This window comes from Engystomops pustulosus, chromosome 1 (genome assembly GCF_040894005.1).
Source record: "Engystomops pustulosus chromosome 1, aEngPut4.maternal, whole genome shotgun sequence".
In the NCBI taxonomy this organism is placed as follows: Eukaryota; Metazoa; Chordata; class Amphibia; order Anura; family Leptodactylidae; genus Engystomops; species Engystomops pustulosus.
In genome coordinates, this window is record NC_092411.1 from 249948445 (window position 1) to 249966963 (window position 18519).

Below are 18519 nucleotides of genomic sequence, written 5' to 3' on the forward strand. Positions count from 1 at the left end.
GGTGCATGTTTATGGGTAGTCTTGAAGAATAGCTCTAAATTGTAAGGCGGGTTTTGTCCTAATATAGTATTAGTAATATTCCAATTATATTTGATAAGATAATCTTCATAGCCATGTAGTACAAATGTGCTTTGTTGTTTTTTTAATCAGGATCTATTTTACCAAGATCATCCTATTCAGCCTCAGTCAAAGCCCCTTCTGTGGAGACACGAACGAGACCTCGTCCACAGGTCATAAATATGTTTCACTTAATTCATTAAATAAGTTAAAACATAACTAAACTTTCAAAAAAAGATTGTTTAAAATAAATACTATAGATGATACTAGTAAACGCTGTAATATATTTAATTAGAGAAATCTTTTTTCTGTGTTTTTATTCATCTGCCATTCTTCCTTATTTAAGCAGTTTGTGTAAATCTTGTAACCACTGACAGCTGAGAGATAAAGAATCCTGATAAAGTGTCTAATGACTTAACTCTTTATGGAAAGTCAATGGATAGTCTAATCTCATCAGAGACTGGAAACATTAAGGGGAATATTCTATAGGAAAGAGTTAATCATTGGCTCATCTGTCCTCATCTGTCTGAAGTGTATAGTCCTCAGAAGGCTTTCAGATACATTATTCACTACAGGAGAAAGAGTAGAAAAAAGGCACAGTGAAGCTGATTTACTTAATGATGTGTAGTACAAAACTTACAAAAATCAACTGCTCTATTCATTTCTGAAATAAAAAAAGTTGCTTCAAAGGTTTAGTTACATTTTAAATGCAGTAACCATATTTCAGTTTTTGTTTCACAATAATGGGGGGAATGTACTGTTAAGGGGATTTTAAATACAGTGCCTTGCGAAAGTATTCATCCCCCTTGAACTCTACCACTTGCCATATTCATGCTTCAAACATAAATATACAAAATTGTAATTTTTTGGCGAAGAATCAACAAGTGGGACACAATTGTGAAGTAGAACAAAATGTATTCGATATTTAAAGCTTTTGTAATAGATAATAAACTGAAAAGTTGGACGTGCAATATCATTCAGCCCCTTTAAGTTTATACTCTGTAGTGACACCTTTTGCTGTGGTATCAGGTCTCTATCAGTTTTCCACATTGAGACAGCTGGAGCTCAGTGAGGTTGGATGAAGCATTTGTGAACAGCACGTTTCAGCTCTTTCCATGGATTCTCAACTGGATTCAGGTCTGGACTGTGACTTGGCCATTCTAACACCTGGATACGTTTAGTTGTGAACCCTCCATTGTAGATTTTGCTTTTTGTTTGGGATCACTTGTTGGAGGATAAATCTCCATTACAGTCTCAGGTCTTTTGCAGACTCTGCCAGAATGGCCCTGTATTTGACTCCATCCATCTTCCCATCAATTTTAACCATCTTCCCTGTCCCTGCTGAAGAGAAGCCCAAACATGATGCTGCCCCCAACATATGTGACAGTGAGGATGGTGTGTGACAGGGTGATGAGCTGTGTTGCTTTTACGCCAAACATATCGGGGCAGATTTATCAAGCAGTCTGAAAGTCAGAATATTTCCAATTGCCCATGGCAACCAATCACAGCTCCCCTTTAAAATATTCATGAGCACTGGTGAAATGAAAGCTGAGCTTTGATTGGTTGCCATGGGCAACTGGAAATATTCTGACTTTCAGACTGCTTGATAAATCTGCCCCATCGTTTGGCATTGTGTCCAAAAAGTTAGATTTTGGTTTTACCAGAGCACCTTCTTCCACATGTTTGGTGTCTCCGAAGTGGCTTGGGAGCAAGTGTATTTATCCAGAGACTTGATTACACAGGTGGATTATATTTATTATTGTCAGTCATTTAGGACAACATTGGATCATTCAGAGATGCTCACAGAACTTCTGGAGTTTGCTGCACTGAAAGTAAAGGGGCTGAATAAAATTGCATGCAAAACTTTTCAGTTTATTACTTTTTGTAGCAAAAGGTATAAATGGGTGCTGAATACTTTCACAAGGCACTGTAAGTTTAATGGTTATGTCCATCTTAAACATTTAGGGCTTATCCACTACATATTCCATAAATATTTGACAGATGTGGGTCTCACCTCTGGAACATGCATATGTCTATCAGAAAAGAGTGTCTCCTCTTATAATTCATGGTGAGGTGGTGACTGTCCATAGAAGATGGTTTGCCTATTCATTTCTTCAGGAGTCATTGAAAAAGCTAATCTAACTAAAACCATGAACTGAGAACATGCATGGTTGGCCACCTCCCAATTTTCTGTATGGATGCCGTGGCCCATTCTGGAAATGATTATTATTTGTTGTGATCCTTTGGTGTAAATAATGGGATAATTCAGTTTAACAAATAGTAATGTCATACGGCAGCACTATCATCTAGAATTATATGTAAATTATTATACAGGTGAAAGAAACATTTGCATAATGTGTATATTACAGCAGTTTTCATATGAAGACATTTTATGACTGTTTCCTGTCCTCAAAAAAGAATAAAATCGTGTAGCGTCAGAATGATCATGTCATTGCATGCGGAACTGATCGTGTGCAGCAATTAGGGAGTCGCCTGTTAGGAGTTACAGTAGTCACAATACGGAGGCTTAATGATAGATCACTGCATGAAATGACGTTTTAGGCAGTACGTATTTCTTGAGTCTATGTAGCGCCGTTGTGACGCTACTTACAGCAGCCTTGAGCTGACGATTTCTTCTGTGACAAATGACCTTCATTTACTTTTGCTTAATGTTTTTGCAGACTGCGGCACCGTCAACCTTCTCATTAAAAGACAGAAGCATTCATAGTGATTTCCACAGTGCAGGTAATAAATCTATGGGGAAAACCAAGTTATATGGATGGCACAACTGGTGATTGCCTCTATTTCATGATCTCTCAGCATGCTGCTGACGTGTTGTGTGACTACAGTAACATCATGGAATTTAGAATGAGTCATGAGGATGTCCGTCTCATAATTTCATGTATTCACTAAGGGAGGAACACACACATATTTACGGCAATGCCTTCTGGAAGAGCTGTCACCCTGCAGGAGGTCAAGTTAGTTCAAGATAGTTCCCATTATAAAGATTTCCACTTTTTTATCACTGTCTTATAAATTTGACCATTATCTGAAAAGGTAAGACACTGAAGCTAAGCTAAAATTGTACGTTTTAATTCAAAACTTACAAAACAATAAAGCCATAAACACAGAAAATAAAAGTCTAAAGTAATAATAGTTGTAAAATGATTGATTCGATAAATGTAGATATATGTATAGAAATGTATCAAAATTTTGTATAGAAAAATAAATAATATACGTAAAAATGATAACATTATTTAATAGGAGCTTAAAATAAATCGCGCTCTTAGAAGGAAAGAGATAAAGACAAAAAAAATCGAAATAATGTTAATACAATATTATAAAATGGTCACTGCTAGAGAGAATGGGACAAAAGTAAGGGTCTTGTGAAACAGCTAGATCATATAAAGCCGAAGTGCAGAGTGCATTAATAAGGAACACAATTTGGAAGTGAATCAATGATCATGCAGCAGTCAAAAGTTGTCAATTATAATAGATCCAGACAAGGTACACATTTTAGAATATACACATATTATAATAGTATGATATCCTACTATGACAGCACCTGGTGTAAAACATATTTTTCTTACCATGGGGGCTTGTTCATCATACGCCGGTGCTCACATGCCAGCATATAGGCCTGTTGCTGCTCCAGCGCCGCTGCATACGTCAAGAGGCTCTGGCGTCTTGATGTATGCGACATGGGCCTGCGCAGTATTTACTTCGGCACCAAACCCTGCCTGGCATCAAATAAATGTAGCTGGCAAATTTTTACGTATGAAAATGGCCATTCCATTTCATTGGTTTTTATTTTTTTGCGCAATATATATATAACATATAATATATTTTTTAACCTATTTGCAGAAAACAGCAGGCAATAAAGGCCAGAGTCATACTCTTCTTCTACATCGTACTTGTTTTCTTCTCTTATGATGAGCCCTTATGTAAAGTTTGTTGATAGGAATTTATAGCACACGAAAAATATTGGCTTTATGTAGACCACAGTAATAATGGTCAAAGATCAAACATCAGGCTTAGTTATACAGATTGACATGCTGGACTAGCCTAAGAGGTTATTAACCAGCCACAATGTGCTTATACGTTCTTTTTATTCCTATTGATACATGGGGTCATCACACAGGGCATGACCCGTTCTTCATTCCAATTCATTAGCTAAAGTGTTGACAGGATGTATTCGCATAGAGCAAGAAAAGTTCCCATACCTGTCTTCATTTTTGTTTTGTTACAAGTGAATAGTTATTTTACTTCACATACTAATTTGTTAATGTATTTCAAGTGTTTAGGAGGCAAGAGATGTTTGTGAACAAATTTTAACCAAATATACTGTAATAATTATTAAACGTGCATGTTGCGTGTAATCTCTACATGAACCTTTTCAAAATAAAATTGGATATAGGCTGTTATTATTATCCATGTCATAGTAAGCTGTTAAGCCTTAAAGGAGTATTTCCACAAAGACACGTTTCTTAGATGTATTCAGGATAACAAAATAACACATTCTTTAATTCACTGTTATTAACAAAAATACAGCATTTCACAGATATAAGTCCAACCTGTCTCTATCAGTCCTGCTGTATACAATTTAAGTTGCCCCTAGACACGACCCTATAACTTCTGACTTAGGGTCGGGGAAGCCATCCTGGATTTCTGTGTGAGGGCTTCTGTCTCTCTCTGCTCCCTGCCTCTAGCCCCTCCCATTCCAGGACGGAGCTCACACTGATACAGACACTGATTTCCTGCTGGCAGCAGTTTGTGGAATGTAAAGCTACAGACAGATAAGTCCTTTATCTGGGGAGGGGAGGAAGGCACAGTAGATCTAGCACTGTGTTGTGGAATAGCAGAGATGTAGTTGACTGTGTCATTGTGTGTAATAGGCATCTCATGTATCTTATCATCTCTGATCTGTGTCATCTTTTTTTCTATGTGTCAGATACTAGTACAATGTTCAGAGGTTAAATAAAAGCATACATAAATCTGTAGCCTGATAATGTAACCACACTGTCAGCTCACAGAACTAGATTGATCATAATGTGTCTGCTTAGAGAGTGCCCGCTCTGGAATCTTACAGTGACCATCACTGAGTAAAAGAAGCTAAAACGGCAATTAAACTGAGTAACATTGTGAAGTCATGGGTTAAAAATTATTTTTATTGTGTAAACATCATTGAAATTTGAGAATTTTCTTTTTTGGGAAAACCCCTTTAATGCACAATTTGTAACAGGACCCCTAATATTTTGTCTCATGTATGATATCCTCCTCCCCTTGTATGTCCTAGGAGGCTTTTTGCCACCCTCAAACACTGTTGTACAGGTGGGACTTCAGCTTCTGCTTCAGCACGTTCAAAGGTCAGAGGTAGATTGGGAACTAAGGGGTAGATTAACTTTTATGTTTGAAACTTGACATTGGTGTAAAGTACCTCAAAATATATTGCAAATTTTTCTATCTTGTTTAAAATAATCCAAGTAAAAATGTCATGGCGGTCTTATATTGTAGGTGGGTTTTGAAAACCATTATGTAATGGCTCTAGGTATTTTCCAGATTATAATAACCTGCACCTAACAAGATAGAAACCAAAGGTCTTGTATTATTATAAACAAAGGAAAGGATTTATAATAAGTCAGTTTTTCTGACATAATTTACAGACACAATTGATAAAGTTGGTGTATCTTTGGTCTAACTGTTGTGTTCTTGGATGTCTATACATACCGTAAAAAGTAGTAATAGCAACATATGCTACAGTGGCAGCTTTTGCACATTAATATACAACAGTGAACAAATTTTAACCATTTCTTACCTCTCACCTATATAAAAAAAATTAATCCTTGTCCCACTTAAAGGGGTTTTACAACCAAAGACAATTCTCAAATCTCAATCCCCTAGATCCCCAAAAAATACCATTTTAACCCCTTACTTTAAGATTTTACTGAGTGTTATTGCTGTTTTAGCTCCTATCACTCCCTAGGCTGCTCATTGCAAAATCCCAGGGTGGGGGCAGGGACTCTCTAAGCAGACACATTATTATCCATCTAGTTCTGTGAGGTGAAAGTGTGGTTACATCATCAGGGTACAGTTGTATATACACAGTGGCGTAACTAGGAGAAGAAGGGCCCCATAGCAGATTTTTGCATGGGGCCCCCCCTTAAAAATATTCATACATACACACACGTTTATAAAATTACTAACATTTACACACTTAAATACACAACATAACATTCTACACTCCCTTTTATACACTCATCCACACATAGATACGTATACACTCATATGCACACATTTCTGTACTCATATATACATTTATACACTAATACATACAGTATATACAAACTCCCTGTACATACATACAGTATATATGCATCAAAGTTGCATGCATACTGTTTATATACATACATATAGCATACATCATATTCTTTTACATACGGTATACACCCAATGTGTATATACAAACATGCAGTATAAAGACACCATATACACACATACTGAATCTATATACAGTATATACACACAAAATGCATATATATACAGCATATAATCACACATTCAGTATATGTAGCATATACACACACAGCATATACACACACACAGCCATAATTCGCCGTATAGCAGGGCCCGGGCGGTGGTCAGACCAGGTACAGAAATGCAGCGCAGTGTGCAGACATTGTGATTGTGCCACTGCCCGGGCCCCTGAAGCTCACGGGCCCCGTAGCAACCACTACGGCTGCTACGGCAGTAGTTACGCCATTGTATATACACTTTCATTTGACTTCTGACATTGTACCAACACACTGACACATAGAAAGATAGAGGAGACGGATCAGAAATGATGAGATGCCTATTACACACAATGTCAGCTCTCCTTCTTCTCTGCTATTCCACAAAATACTAGACCTCCTGTGCTCTCCTGCTGTGCCTCACCAGATAAACAACTTAGCTGTATGTAACTTGTAATTCTCCTCTTGTGCTGCTGCCTCAGGAACTCAGATTCTGTGTCTCAGTGTGCAGCAGTGAGTGATCTCCATGCTGTACTGCAGGGGGCAGAGCTACAGTGTTGATACCAGAGACAGACAGAGACAAGCTCTGTAAAGCCTCAGGCAGGATGGCGTCCCCAGCCCTTAGTCAGAAGTTACAGGGTCGTGTCTAGGGGCAACTGAAATTGTGAACACCAGTTTTTGGTTTTGTATTTTTGTTAATTCACAGTGAATTAGAGAATGTGTTATTTTCTTAAATATACTCAGAATAACAAAACAACACATTCTCTAATTCACTGTTATTAACAAAAATACAGCATTTCACATATATAAGTCCAACCTGTCTCTATCAGTAGAATTGGTGTAAACAGTTTAAGTTGCCCCTAGACATGACCCAGTAACTTCTGACTTAGGGTCGGGGAAGCCGTCTTGGATTTCTGTGTGACGACTTCTGTCTCTCTCTGCCCTCTGCCTCTAGCCCCTCCCATTCCAGGACAAAGCTTACACTGATACAGACACTGAATGTGTTATTTTGTTATACTGGGTACATATAAGAAACTTGTCTTCGTGGGAATACTCCTTTAAAGGAAACCTACCATGAGGAATCTACTATCAGAAATAGATCAGATGGTAGATTCCTCCTGTCTCTGCCCTAATCTTTAATTTAATGATCCTGGAACCTAACTTCTTAAACACTTTATTTTAGTAATATGTAAATTACCTGCATAGGCTACTGGGGTTGGAGTAGCCTTATCCCCCAGTTTCCGGCCAGGCTAGTACACGCCCCAGTAGCTTCTGCACGTAATTTACATATTACAAAAATTAAGAGTTTTTAACTATTTATATTAGGTTCCAGGATTATTGAATTACTGATTAGGGTACAGGCAAACAGGAGGAATCTATCATCACATCTACTTCTCATAGTAGATTCCTCATGGTAGGTTCCCTTTAAGTGTCTGGAGTAAAAAACGGAAAAAACAGGAGAAAGAAGCCCTTTAAGTGTCTAACTTTTTGAGATAATGATCAAATATAAGAAAATGATAATAATCCCAGTGCCTGGCCAGGCTAGTACATGCCCCAGTAGCCTTTGCAGGTAATTTACTTAAAATAAATGGGCACATTTACTTACATTGCTGCTGAAGTTCACCGAAAGTGCATTGTCTGTCTATAATGCACTGGGTCACGATTCACTAAAATTGTGCGCCCGATATCCTGCATGTGTCACTTCCCCGCTCAGGTCTGACACAGTTCACCATATTTTTAGTGGTGCATCTAAGTGCTGGGGCTTGGACACAATTTGAAAGTTAAATCATGCTCAGTCCGAATCAGTCAGACCGTCCGACGGCACCCTAATTTGTGTTGCATGGAAGCCAGCACAACTGCGCCACAAAAGGGTAGCATGCACCCAAATCCCAGCGCGCACACTTTTTAAATACCTGTCCAAGTCGTGTAATCCCCCAATAAGTGAACAGTCCCACTAAAAGTGCAGCGTGCGACCCTTATTAAATGAGCCCCAAAGTGTTTAACAAGTTAGGTTAGATTCCAGGATTATTAAATTACAGATTAAGGCTGCATTCACACACATGTATATATATATACATTTCTATGGGCTCACGGCATGGTACGGGAGCGGTACAGTGCAGCACACGTGCGGCACCATACTGCTCCGTAGCCCGGGAAAAGATAGGACATGTCCTATCTTTTCCCGTATTACGGCGCGGTGGCCCATATGTTCCTATGGAGAGGGGTGGGGGTGAGCAGCGCTCACCTCCTCCTCCTCTCCCCCCGCTCTGCCGTGTGCCCGCCGTGCTACGGTGCGGCGGGTAACGGCAGTGTGCATGTAGCCTAAGGCAGAGGCAGCAGGAGGAACCTACCATCAGTTCTACTTCTGATGCTAGATTCCTTCTGGTAGGCTTCTTGTAAGTCAGTATCCAGTCTCCTATAACGTCTTCCATTTAAGCCAGTTGTCAATCATGTCTAGTAAATATTTAATAAATGTCTAATACGTGAGAGTCGCATCAAGGGAATCCTCACATATTAATATAATGTGGGTCATGGAATTTGTCTATTTAATTAAATAGGTGAGAGGTGTCTGTTTTCACCACAATACAACCAAATTAATATATTAGTTAAAACACATATATACAACAACCAAGCTGTATAGCCCAAAAGCAGTACATTCTAAACTACAGTAGTCACTAAACTGTTGCTTACTTGTTGACTGTACTAAGTAACTGAACGCCATTGTAAGTGATTGGCTTTGTGATTTCCTATCTGTGTCACACTACCTCAAAAAACAAAAAAAAGGATAATTACACTTCATTTTTCATGAAGAGGCCTCTATATTACATGGTAATGGCTGGTCAGAACCCTTAGAGCAGCATTCACTAGTGAGACCCTAAAGCTAGAAACATGGAAAGATCTAATCAGAGTAACCATTTGTTTCCAACTAAGTGGCTCCAAGTGTGTGTGGAGACTGATCTAAACCACAAATTGTTACATGTTATTTGGTCATCCTTCAGTTCCTCTTGAAATGGATCATCTGAAATTGGAAAGTGGAAGGCTAAAGAGCAGTTCTCATTAACTTGTACATGCAGAAAATCTGCCTCATTTTGGGAATTTTCAGTAAATCGAAAAACATTTGACTTGAGATTTGAAACAATAGAAAGTTGAAATCCTGCTGGCATATATGGGTATGACCCATCTCAGTTATCGCATCTCATTTACAATGTGTAGGGCACCCTTAGACATTCGTAAAGTTTCATTTCTTAAAGTGAACCTGCCACCAGGAATGTCATTTTTAGCTGGTGACAGGTTCCAAAAGCTTGTGTTTTTTGCTGATTTTAAAAATGTCTTTGTTGGCATTCTGAATCATTTTAGTACTCTATAATAGTTTATTTCACATTACCTGGCTCCCTGTCAGCAGAGTTTGGTGAGTCCCAGGAGAAAAACAAGTGCGGCCTGTGTGTGCCTGTGTCTCCTCGTGTATTGTTCCTAAATTCCACACCATCCCCCTTCCTCCCCTGTTTATTGGACATGGCAAAAAGTGGGGAGGGGAGAGGGAGCTTCATGATTTTGGAGGAGAGGAGACTGACACAAAACACACACAGGCTGCAGCTGCCCCTCTTGGAACTAACCACAAGTTACTGTGAGGGAGCCAAGTTATGTGAAATAAATTATTATAAACTACTGCAATAATGCAGAATGTTAGCAGAGGCATTTTTAAAATAAGCATAGTATAGGCTATTGGAACCTGTCACCAGCTAAAAATCTGAATCCTGATGACAGGATCGCTTTAAATTAAAACAAATAATGGAGCGGTAATGTGGTGCTGGGATGTATACTGTGATGGAGTGTAACAGCCTCCGGAACTATTTACAGATCTTACATGGTTAGTTAGTGAGAAACTGATTTATGATTCAGAGCTAGAGAAAACTTAAGGTAATTAGAGCAGCCACTTTATGAACAGGCCACAGGGAATCTGTAGTGTACAGATGTGTCCATCCTTAATGCAACTTGGGTAAAGACTTCCAATTTATCTACAAACCAATTCAATAGAAAACATAACAAAAACATTCCCCATAAAGGGATGCACTTCAACCACTGGTCACTTTCCATTAAATGATCATAAATATTTCAAACTGCAACTACTTCTTAAATACAAAGACATTGGAACCTTTTTACTAAGGGTCCGCGGCTGCACTTTCGTCAGATTTTTCAACTTTTCGGGGGTTGCACAGCTGAGACAGCTATTTAAGAGGGGATTGTGTTGCATTCGATCGGATTTTGGTACAGCTGCGCTGGCTTTTATGTGACAGAAATCGGGGGCGGGCTGTCAGACGATCCGACTGATTCGGACTGTGCGCGGGATTTAACATTCAAATTATGTCGCAAGGCAAGCACTTACATGCACCAGGAAGAAGAAGGTGAACTCCGGCGGACCTGAGCAGGGAAGCGACACATTTACCTTCACTAAGTGCCAGATCTGTTTAGAAATAGAGGTAATGTCTTACGTGACTGGAATTTTACAGCTTTTGCATTGAGACCATTTTCTGTTTTGGCTCAGAGAAGGAACTTGGTGACAATGGAAGACATGGGCAGCAACATGTAAGATATATTTTATTACACATCATGCCATGTTAGATATTTACTGTGAAAATGTTTCACTTTTTTATAATCGTTCAAAGATGGTTATATATAAATATGTTGAAATTTCTTTTGAATCACCGTTAGTTTGTGTATCCACAGTGTGTATGTGCTGGAGACAGTCACTTCCTAATCCACCTGGTGGTATACAGTATGTGCTTCTCCAGACTGCACTCCATGATCCCCTCTTTTTCACAGCTTGTACCTCTAAGTGCCTGCACCTTTAGGCTTCATTCGCATGACTGTATTGGGGTCTCAGATTTGGCTGCACAAATTGTGGCAATGTGACAGCCCCCAAAGAGGTCTATTACACCCAGTCATGGTGCCACAAAATACAGACCAGGTCCTATTTCTAGGTTAATTTGTGGTGTGGTCTCTTGGCTTCTTATGGAGAAGGGAGGAGCGCTCACTTCTCAACCAAGCTGTGTGCTTCCTCTGGGTTCTGGCCCGGTAAAGCACACGGTCATGTGAATCCCTTTTTTCCACCCCACACCATCATGCCTTACTTTTCCTCTAGCTTGCATTAAAAGTTGCCTATTTCTCAATGAAATACCTCTATGTATTGCCATCTTGTAAATCTCTACAAAGGATTATAGTATGTGGCCAGTAATAAAATAAAAAAAAGTAATACCCACCTTCACTTGACTATGTGAGGGTGGACCTCAGAGTCCTCATGTTATGCCCGGTAACCAGCTGCTTTGCCATCAGGCTAACCTGGTAGTGTCTGGACAGACTAAAAAAAATAATATATGATCTGGTCTGCATAGACTTTATTATATGTTACTTATCCAGAACAATAATGATCTTGATGGATACAGGATAGGGGATACATATATTATCACAGGGGTCAGCGAAATGGGGGATCGCAAGTTGTTCCTGCTATGGACTTGGGCTTTTGTCCATGATTTATACAGATCAGGAACTCCCATAGGACTCAGAGAAAGCTCTTACCTCTCCATTGACTTCTCCTCTCTGTTCTGCTCAATTGACTTCTATGGGACTTCCGTTTGGCTAATAGGACAGACGAAACATGGAAGTCCAGAGCAGGGGAACTTGCAATCCCCCATTCTGCTGATTGCTGCTGATCCAATAGCTGAGCACCCCAAACTGCATCCCTTTACAGAGATCATATAGTATATTTATTTTCAATTATTTAAGCAAGAAGTCAGTCTACAAGGGCTGATAACAAGCTGTACTCGTTCCTTATAACGCATAGTAACCAAAGAGTATGAAACTGGTTCAAATTGTTGTAGAATAAATCATTGTGTAGAATAAATCAATCAAAGTAAGATGACATTCTAATGTTGTATGCACCTTATTGTTTCATAGGTTAACACATCATCCTCAGTACGATTTGTTACTGTTGGGACTTTGGAACGAGGCAGCATCTTTGTGAGTGATTTTATTTCTAATATTTTCGAAAATATCTGTAGAGCTTAAAGTGTGAACCACATTAGAAAATTGCTATTGCAAAGTGATTTCTTCTAAACTAATTGTAACTCTCAATACGATTAGTCAAGAGATATTGTACATACTTAGCATATTTATATTTCCTGGGAACACATAACAAAATATCTGGATTTACAATCATTGGGGAAGATCTATCACCACCTTGTCTGGTTTCTTGTACTGCTCTATGAAATGTTTTGGTCTCAGTAGGGACTTTTTGGTTTCATTTGAGACCAAAATTTCTCAAACAGCAGTACCAGAAACCAAGGTGGGTCTCAATCATCTCAATCACCTCCCCCATAGTGATCTTAGCTGCTTGTCCTGTAAAGTGACTTGTAGGAATGACAGCATTAGATTCTAATAAGTTATAGACATGCCTAACATATATCTGGGCATTACATATATGTGCAAGCTGTCAAGTACATATGATCTCTAACACATTAACATTGGTTGTGGTGGATCATTAGCCAAAATTAAGCTTCTCTCATGTAAAAGTGGATGCTGTAATAGGGGGCAGAATTGACTACCAAGTTTTTGACATTAGTTAAATTCTGGATCAATTCAATGTTTCTCTAATATGTAGGTGTTGGTGGTATAAAGATGGGCATGGCTGCCTCCCAAGCTTCTATTTTTCATGTATGCATCTCAATGGCATAAGGTGGACATGAGTGACTTTATACAAACTACTAAGCTATATAAATAAAGTTTATTATTTATTGAGCATCTTAGTTTCTAATGCAGTGATGTCATACATTATGATTCTATAGTTGATAAACTCAAAAAATATTTTGTAGACAGACCTTTATGTCACCACTTCTGATCATGAAGTCACAAAGTAGACATTCCCATACAAAAAACTCTAGGACTTGCTGCTCCTTCTGGCAGGGTGCCAGGTAGGCTTACAAAGTTAATTTTCTGGGGATAGGAACTATGAATTTTTAGCTAAAAACAGTGTGGACAAGAGCTAGTATAGTGCTATGGGAACTTGTAATTAGGTTAATTAGTGAAAATTTGCTGACAGGTTTCCATGATAGGTTTTGTGACTAGACATTCTGAAATTACATTGCATATTATTTTATTCTCAATTGCAGGGACTGTCAGAAACAATGTTCAGGTCCTCTAATCTATGCTTCAGCCTGGTAAGCGTTTTCATGCATCTCATTCTGTATATAAAAGGGGATCTAGATGAACATGGAAATGATCTAGAAATGTTAAGGGGGAGAATTACTAGGTAAAATAAAGCCATATTTCTGGTGTAATATATGCCTAATAAACTTCTTAACCCCTAAACGTCCAACGTTCATGGGGTGAGCCTTCTTCATAAAGAGGTGGGGTTTGCTGCATATTGCTGCAAACACCCACTGCTATTACCCACGATCGTGAGCATTAACTCTTCTGATTCTGGCAGCATTTAAAAGACAGTGGCGCATGGGCGCCGCCTTCTTTGTTATGATCTTCGCTTCCTGAAATGTCATAGGGGAGATGCGTTCACTTGCCATGGCAGCCTCGGGTCTCTGTCAGACCTGAGGCTGCATGGCTTCTGAAGATTCGTTACAATGAGCCAGTAATGCATACTATGTAAAAATGCCACATACTGCAATATAATAGTATAACAGTTAAAGTACCCTAGAGGGTCTAAAAAATAGTTGAAAAAAAGTTGAAAAAAAATATTCCATAGAGCTGATATTAAACAAATTACACGTAATACATCCCAAAATGCTCAAAATACAAAAACGGTTATTCCCAGTGGTGAACCCTATAACAGAAAATAGCACCCAAATGTCCAAAACACTCCTTTACACCATTTTACATTACATAAAAATGTAATAAAAAGTGATCAAAAGGTTGCACAGTCCTCAAAATGGTAGCAAAGAAAACGTCAGCTCAGTTTGCAAAAAATGACACCTCACAGAGCTCTGTACACCAAAGTATGAAAAAGTTATTAGTGTAATAAGATGGCGAAACTATTTTTTTTTTTCGTTCACATTCGTTTAATTTTTGAAAAAGTATTAAAACACAATAAAACCTATTTAAATTTGGTATCACCACGATCATACCGAACCAAAGAATAAAGTAGAGATATCATTTGGAGTGCAGAGAGAGAGTCCTAAAGACTGAGCCCAAAAGACACAAATGCTTTTTTTTTTTGGCCAGTTTCACCACATTTGGAATTTTTTTCCAGCTTCCCAGTACATGGCATAGAATTATAAATAATGTCATTGAGAAGTAAAATTTGTTATGTAGAAAATAAGCCCTCATACAGCTCTGTATATGGAAAATTTAAAAAGATATGGATTTTTGTAGGGTGGGATCGAAAAATGAATGAAAAAATGCTGGGCTCATAAGGGGTTAAATCCTTTTTTAACACACGATTGCACATAAAATTGGCTATGGCCTAAGTTATAACATGTTATGCCCCAAAAGATGTGTTGGTTTGCCAAAATTTTTGCATATTGTTCAAGGATGAACTAAGCCAACAAATAGAAAGTGTTAGATAAGACTGGGCAGACAGATTTACAGTGAGTACGGAAAGTATTCAGACCCATTACAATTTTTCAGTTTGTGTTTCATTGCAGCCAATTGGTAAGGTCAAAAAGGTTCGTTATTGCTCATTAATGTGCAATATGCACCCCATGTTGACAGAAAAAAACTGAAATTTTGGGGATTTGTAGATCCTCTCCCTCTTCTCTGCAGATCCTCTCCAGTTCCCTCAGGTTGGATGGTTCACGTTGGTGGACAGTCATTGCCAAGTCTCTCCAGAGATGCTCAATTGGGTTTAGGTCAGGGCTCTGGCTGGGCTGGTCATAAATGGTCACAGAGATGTTCTGAAACCTCTGCTTTGTTATTTTAGCTGTGCGCTTAGTGTTGTTGGGGGAAATTTAACAGAAGTGACTGAGAGTAGAAATTTTCTTATCTCCTATGGAAATAATTTCATTTACTCACAGCAGTTTATAAAATGAAAGACGAGCTCTGATTGGTTGCCATGGGCAACTAGAACATGTGTTTTTTTTGCAAGCTGTATGTGGCTTTCATATGTCTTGCAATGAGGAAAAGCTTCCATCGGCACACTTGGCTACAAAGCCCTGAATAGTGGAAGCTGCAGTGATAGTTGACTTTGTGGAACTTTCTTCCATCTCCCTACTACATCTCTGGAGCTCATCCTTAGTGATCTTGGGGTTCTACTTTATCTCTCCTACCAAGCCTTCTCTCCCACGATTGCTCAGTTAGGCTGGATGGCCATGTCGAGGAAGAGTTGTGGTCGTCCCAAACTTCTGCCATTTAAGTATTATGTAGGCCACTGTGCTCTTAGGAACCTTGAGTGCCACAGAAATTATTTTATAGCCTTGGCCAGATCTGTCCCTTGCAGCAATTCTATCTCTAAGCGCATTGGGCAGTTCCTTAGACCTCATGATTCTCATGTGCTCTGACATGTACTGTGAGCTGTAAAGAATTAAATCAGGTGAAGTCCAATCAGTTTAATTAAACTTAGCTGGACTTCAATGAAGGAGTAGAACCATCTCAAAGAGGATCAATAGTAAATGGACAGCATCTGAGTTAACTATAAGTGTCACAACATAGGGTCTGAATATTTATGGCCATGTGATATCTAAGTTTTTCTTGTTTAATAAATTAGCAAAAATATCTGCATGTCTGTTTTTTCTGTCAAGATGGGGTGCAGCATAAAACTGTCCTGTCTAACTTTTTTTTAATCAATGTCTTGACTAACTTTACACGACCTAACTTTTGCATGTAAGTTTTGCATGTACCTTAACATGTATAATAACAGATAATTGTGACAGTCTGAAGGTATTGTAAACTAGAGGAGAGGTGTCCCAAAAAGTCTTTAGGAGTGGGGACAGAGGGTTGTTATATTGTAAAAGAACATAGTTTGAGGGTTGAGGTGTAATAATGTATAAGATTGGGGGTATATTGGGAACATAATATAGTGGGGTCATAATGGGTTCATAGTATAGTATGGGGACACAAGAACAAAATCTACCTGGGGGGGGGGGGGGGTCATAGTCTAATTTTAAAATGTATTCTTTCTAACAATGACCAAATATAATGAAACAAACAAATGTTGATAGTTGATTGTATAAACAGACCCTTTTTGGGGATGCCCAGCCTTCAGAGGTCCTAGAGCAGCATAGACTGTAAATACAACCTTGCCTGTTACTGAACGCCTAGTCTTTCTCATGGAATAACTAAAGTCATTGTAATGTAAGGGAAGGTTGACCTGAAATGAAATATTTTACAGATGATAAGAAGTTTAGCATTCGTCTCCTCAAACATCTTCTCAGTTAGAGAGGAATATTAATAGAGATGAAATGGCATAATAATTAGTTCACTTTTAGCTCCACAGCATAAGAATTAGTCATTTTTTCACCACTTAACCCAAAATCTTAAAGTTCACACCTAGAAAAGTGCTGAAGTACTGAATCACAGAATGACCAGAGCCCACAGAATCAGGATGCAGTGATTCAGTAACAAGCACACTTTAATAACATTATGACTGAGACCCGGAAGCCACAAATGTCTACAAACCAACTATACAGAATATTTTAATTGCCATATTGATAAATAATTAGATCCCCCGGGGCCCATTTCTGGTAACAATTAGCACGGCAGCAAACGACCAACTCTCCAGTGAGCTCAGCCTGTCATTTCAGTGCTTGCGTATAAAGGTTATTTAGGAGGAACTAATACACGTTTGGAAGTAAGATATATAAAGTACATGACAAACATGTACAGGTCATGTGCTACAAACAAAGCTCTATCATCTCTGCCCTTTTTAGGGAACTTTAACTCAAAAACTCAAAGATGAAGATAAAATTAACAAATCATTAAATAAAGGGCACGGTCCACTATGTAACAGTTTACAGACCTTCTACTAAACACAGTAACTCTCTGGAGGCACAAAGTATGAACATACTATAATATATACTGGTTTACTTAAATGTTCAAACTTTACAGGGCAAATGTTGCCAGTCACAAATAGAGGCTTAAGCAATAACTGATTTTATTCAGGTTTTAAAACCCAATGTACAGATTACAATGAGACTTACGGTACTTGGAGCCCCTCAGGCTTATTTGCATACAATCCTTCATCCTGGTGGTAGATGTCCTTTAAGATAGGTTCCCTTGAAGCCAGACACAGTAGTACTACTGATCTATAGAATACCTGACCCTATGAATAGCTTCTGAAATGCAATGGATGCTTTTGGTTGACTTTTTCCTTTCGGTGACTTGCTGTTTGCTTTACCAGATAAGCGAAGGCGCTGACTGCATTTTTATTCCAACTAAACTCTTTCTTGATGAGGCGCCTGTGAAGTCCAAACAAATTGCACAAGAGTTGGTGGATGGATTCCCAAATGAGGCAAAGATCCGAGAATCCTATGCCTCACTGCAAATGTGGAGAGCCTACAAGGAGAAATGTATTGGAAAGTCAGTAGGAGAAAGCTTGAATGGTCCACATTTTAGGAAATAAATAATGAGGAACTTAAAAGAAAAAAAAAAAAACTCACAAAATTTGATGTAATCAATGACTACAGCACCAAAACATTGCCATATAAACATAACTGTTTGCTGGCTTGTTATTTGGCGTTTTTTGGTGTGATTTGTCCGATTACTAAACTAAATTCAATACCTCTATCTTGTAAAGATGGAAAGACAAAGTTTGGAAATTAAATCATAAATCTTGTGTAGTTCACTATACCATGCACATAACAAATAGTTTTGTTAATGAGATAACACTTGTATATAGTTTTTTTTGGAGTTTTTAAAACAAATTTTGCTCTCTATGAGCACTTTTTTCAAAGTGTTTTTGTGTTACCCCATTCTTTGTGAGCCGAAACTCTCATTTTCCCATCAACCTAGCCGG

At 38.5% G+C, this 18519-nt stretch overlaps 1 protein-coding gene across 1 annotated transcript in view; it reads left to right on the plus strand.

The window, feature by feature from the left end:
* The window catches only part of LOC140125598 (uncharacterized), a 70284-nt gene extending 52145 nt beyond the window's left edge, over nt 1–18139 (plus strand). The window contains exons 12-18 of the mRNA XM_072144519.1: nt 151–230; nt 2739–2802; nt 11110–11181; nt 12348–12415; nt 12519–12581; nt 13730–13777; nt 17905–18139. Of these exons, the coding sequence (XP_072000620.1) occupies nt 151–230; nt 2739–2802; nt 11110–11181; nt 12348–12415; nt 12519–12581; nt 13730–13777; nt 17905–18126 (617 nt within the window). The 3' untranslated portion in view covers nt 18127–18139. The remainder of the gene's footprint in view (nt 1–150; nt 231–2738; nt 2803–11109; nt 11182–12347; nt 12416–12518; nt 12582–13729; nt 13778–17904) is intronic.
* The last annotated feature ends 380 nt before the right edge of the window (nt 18140–18519 follow it).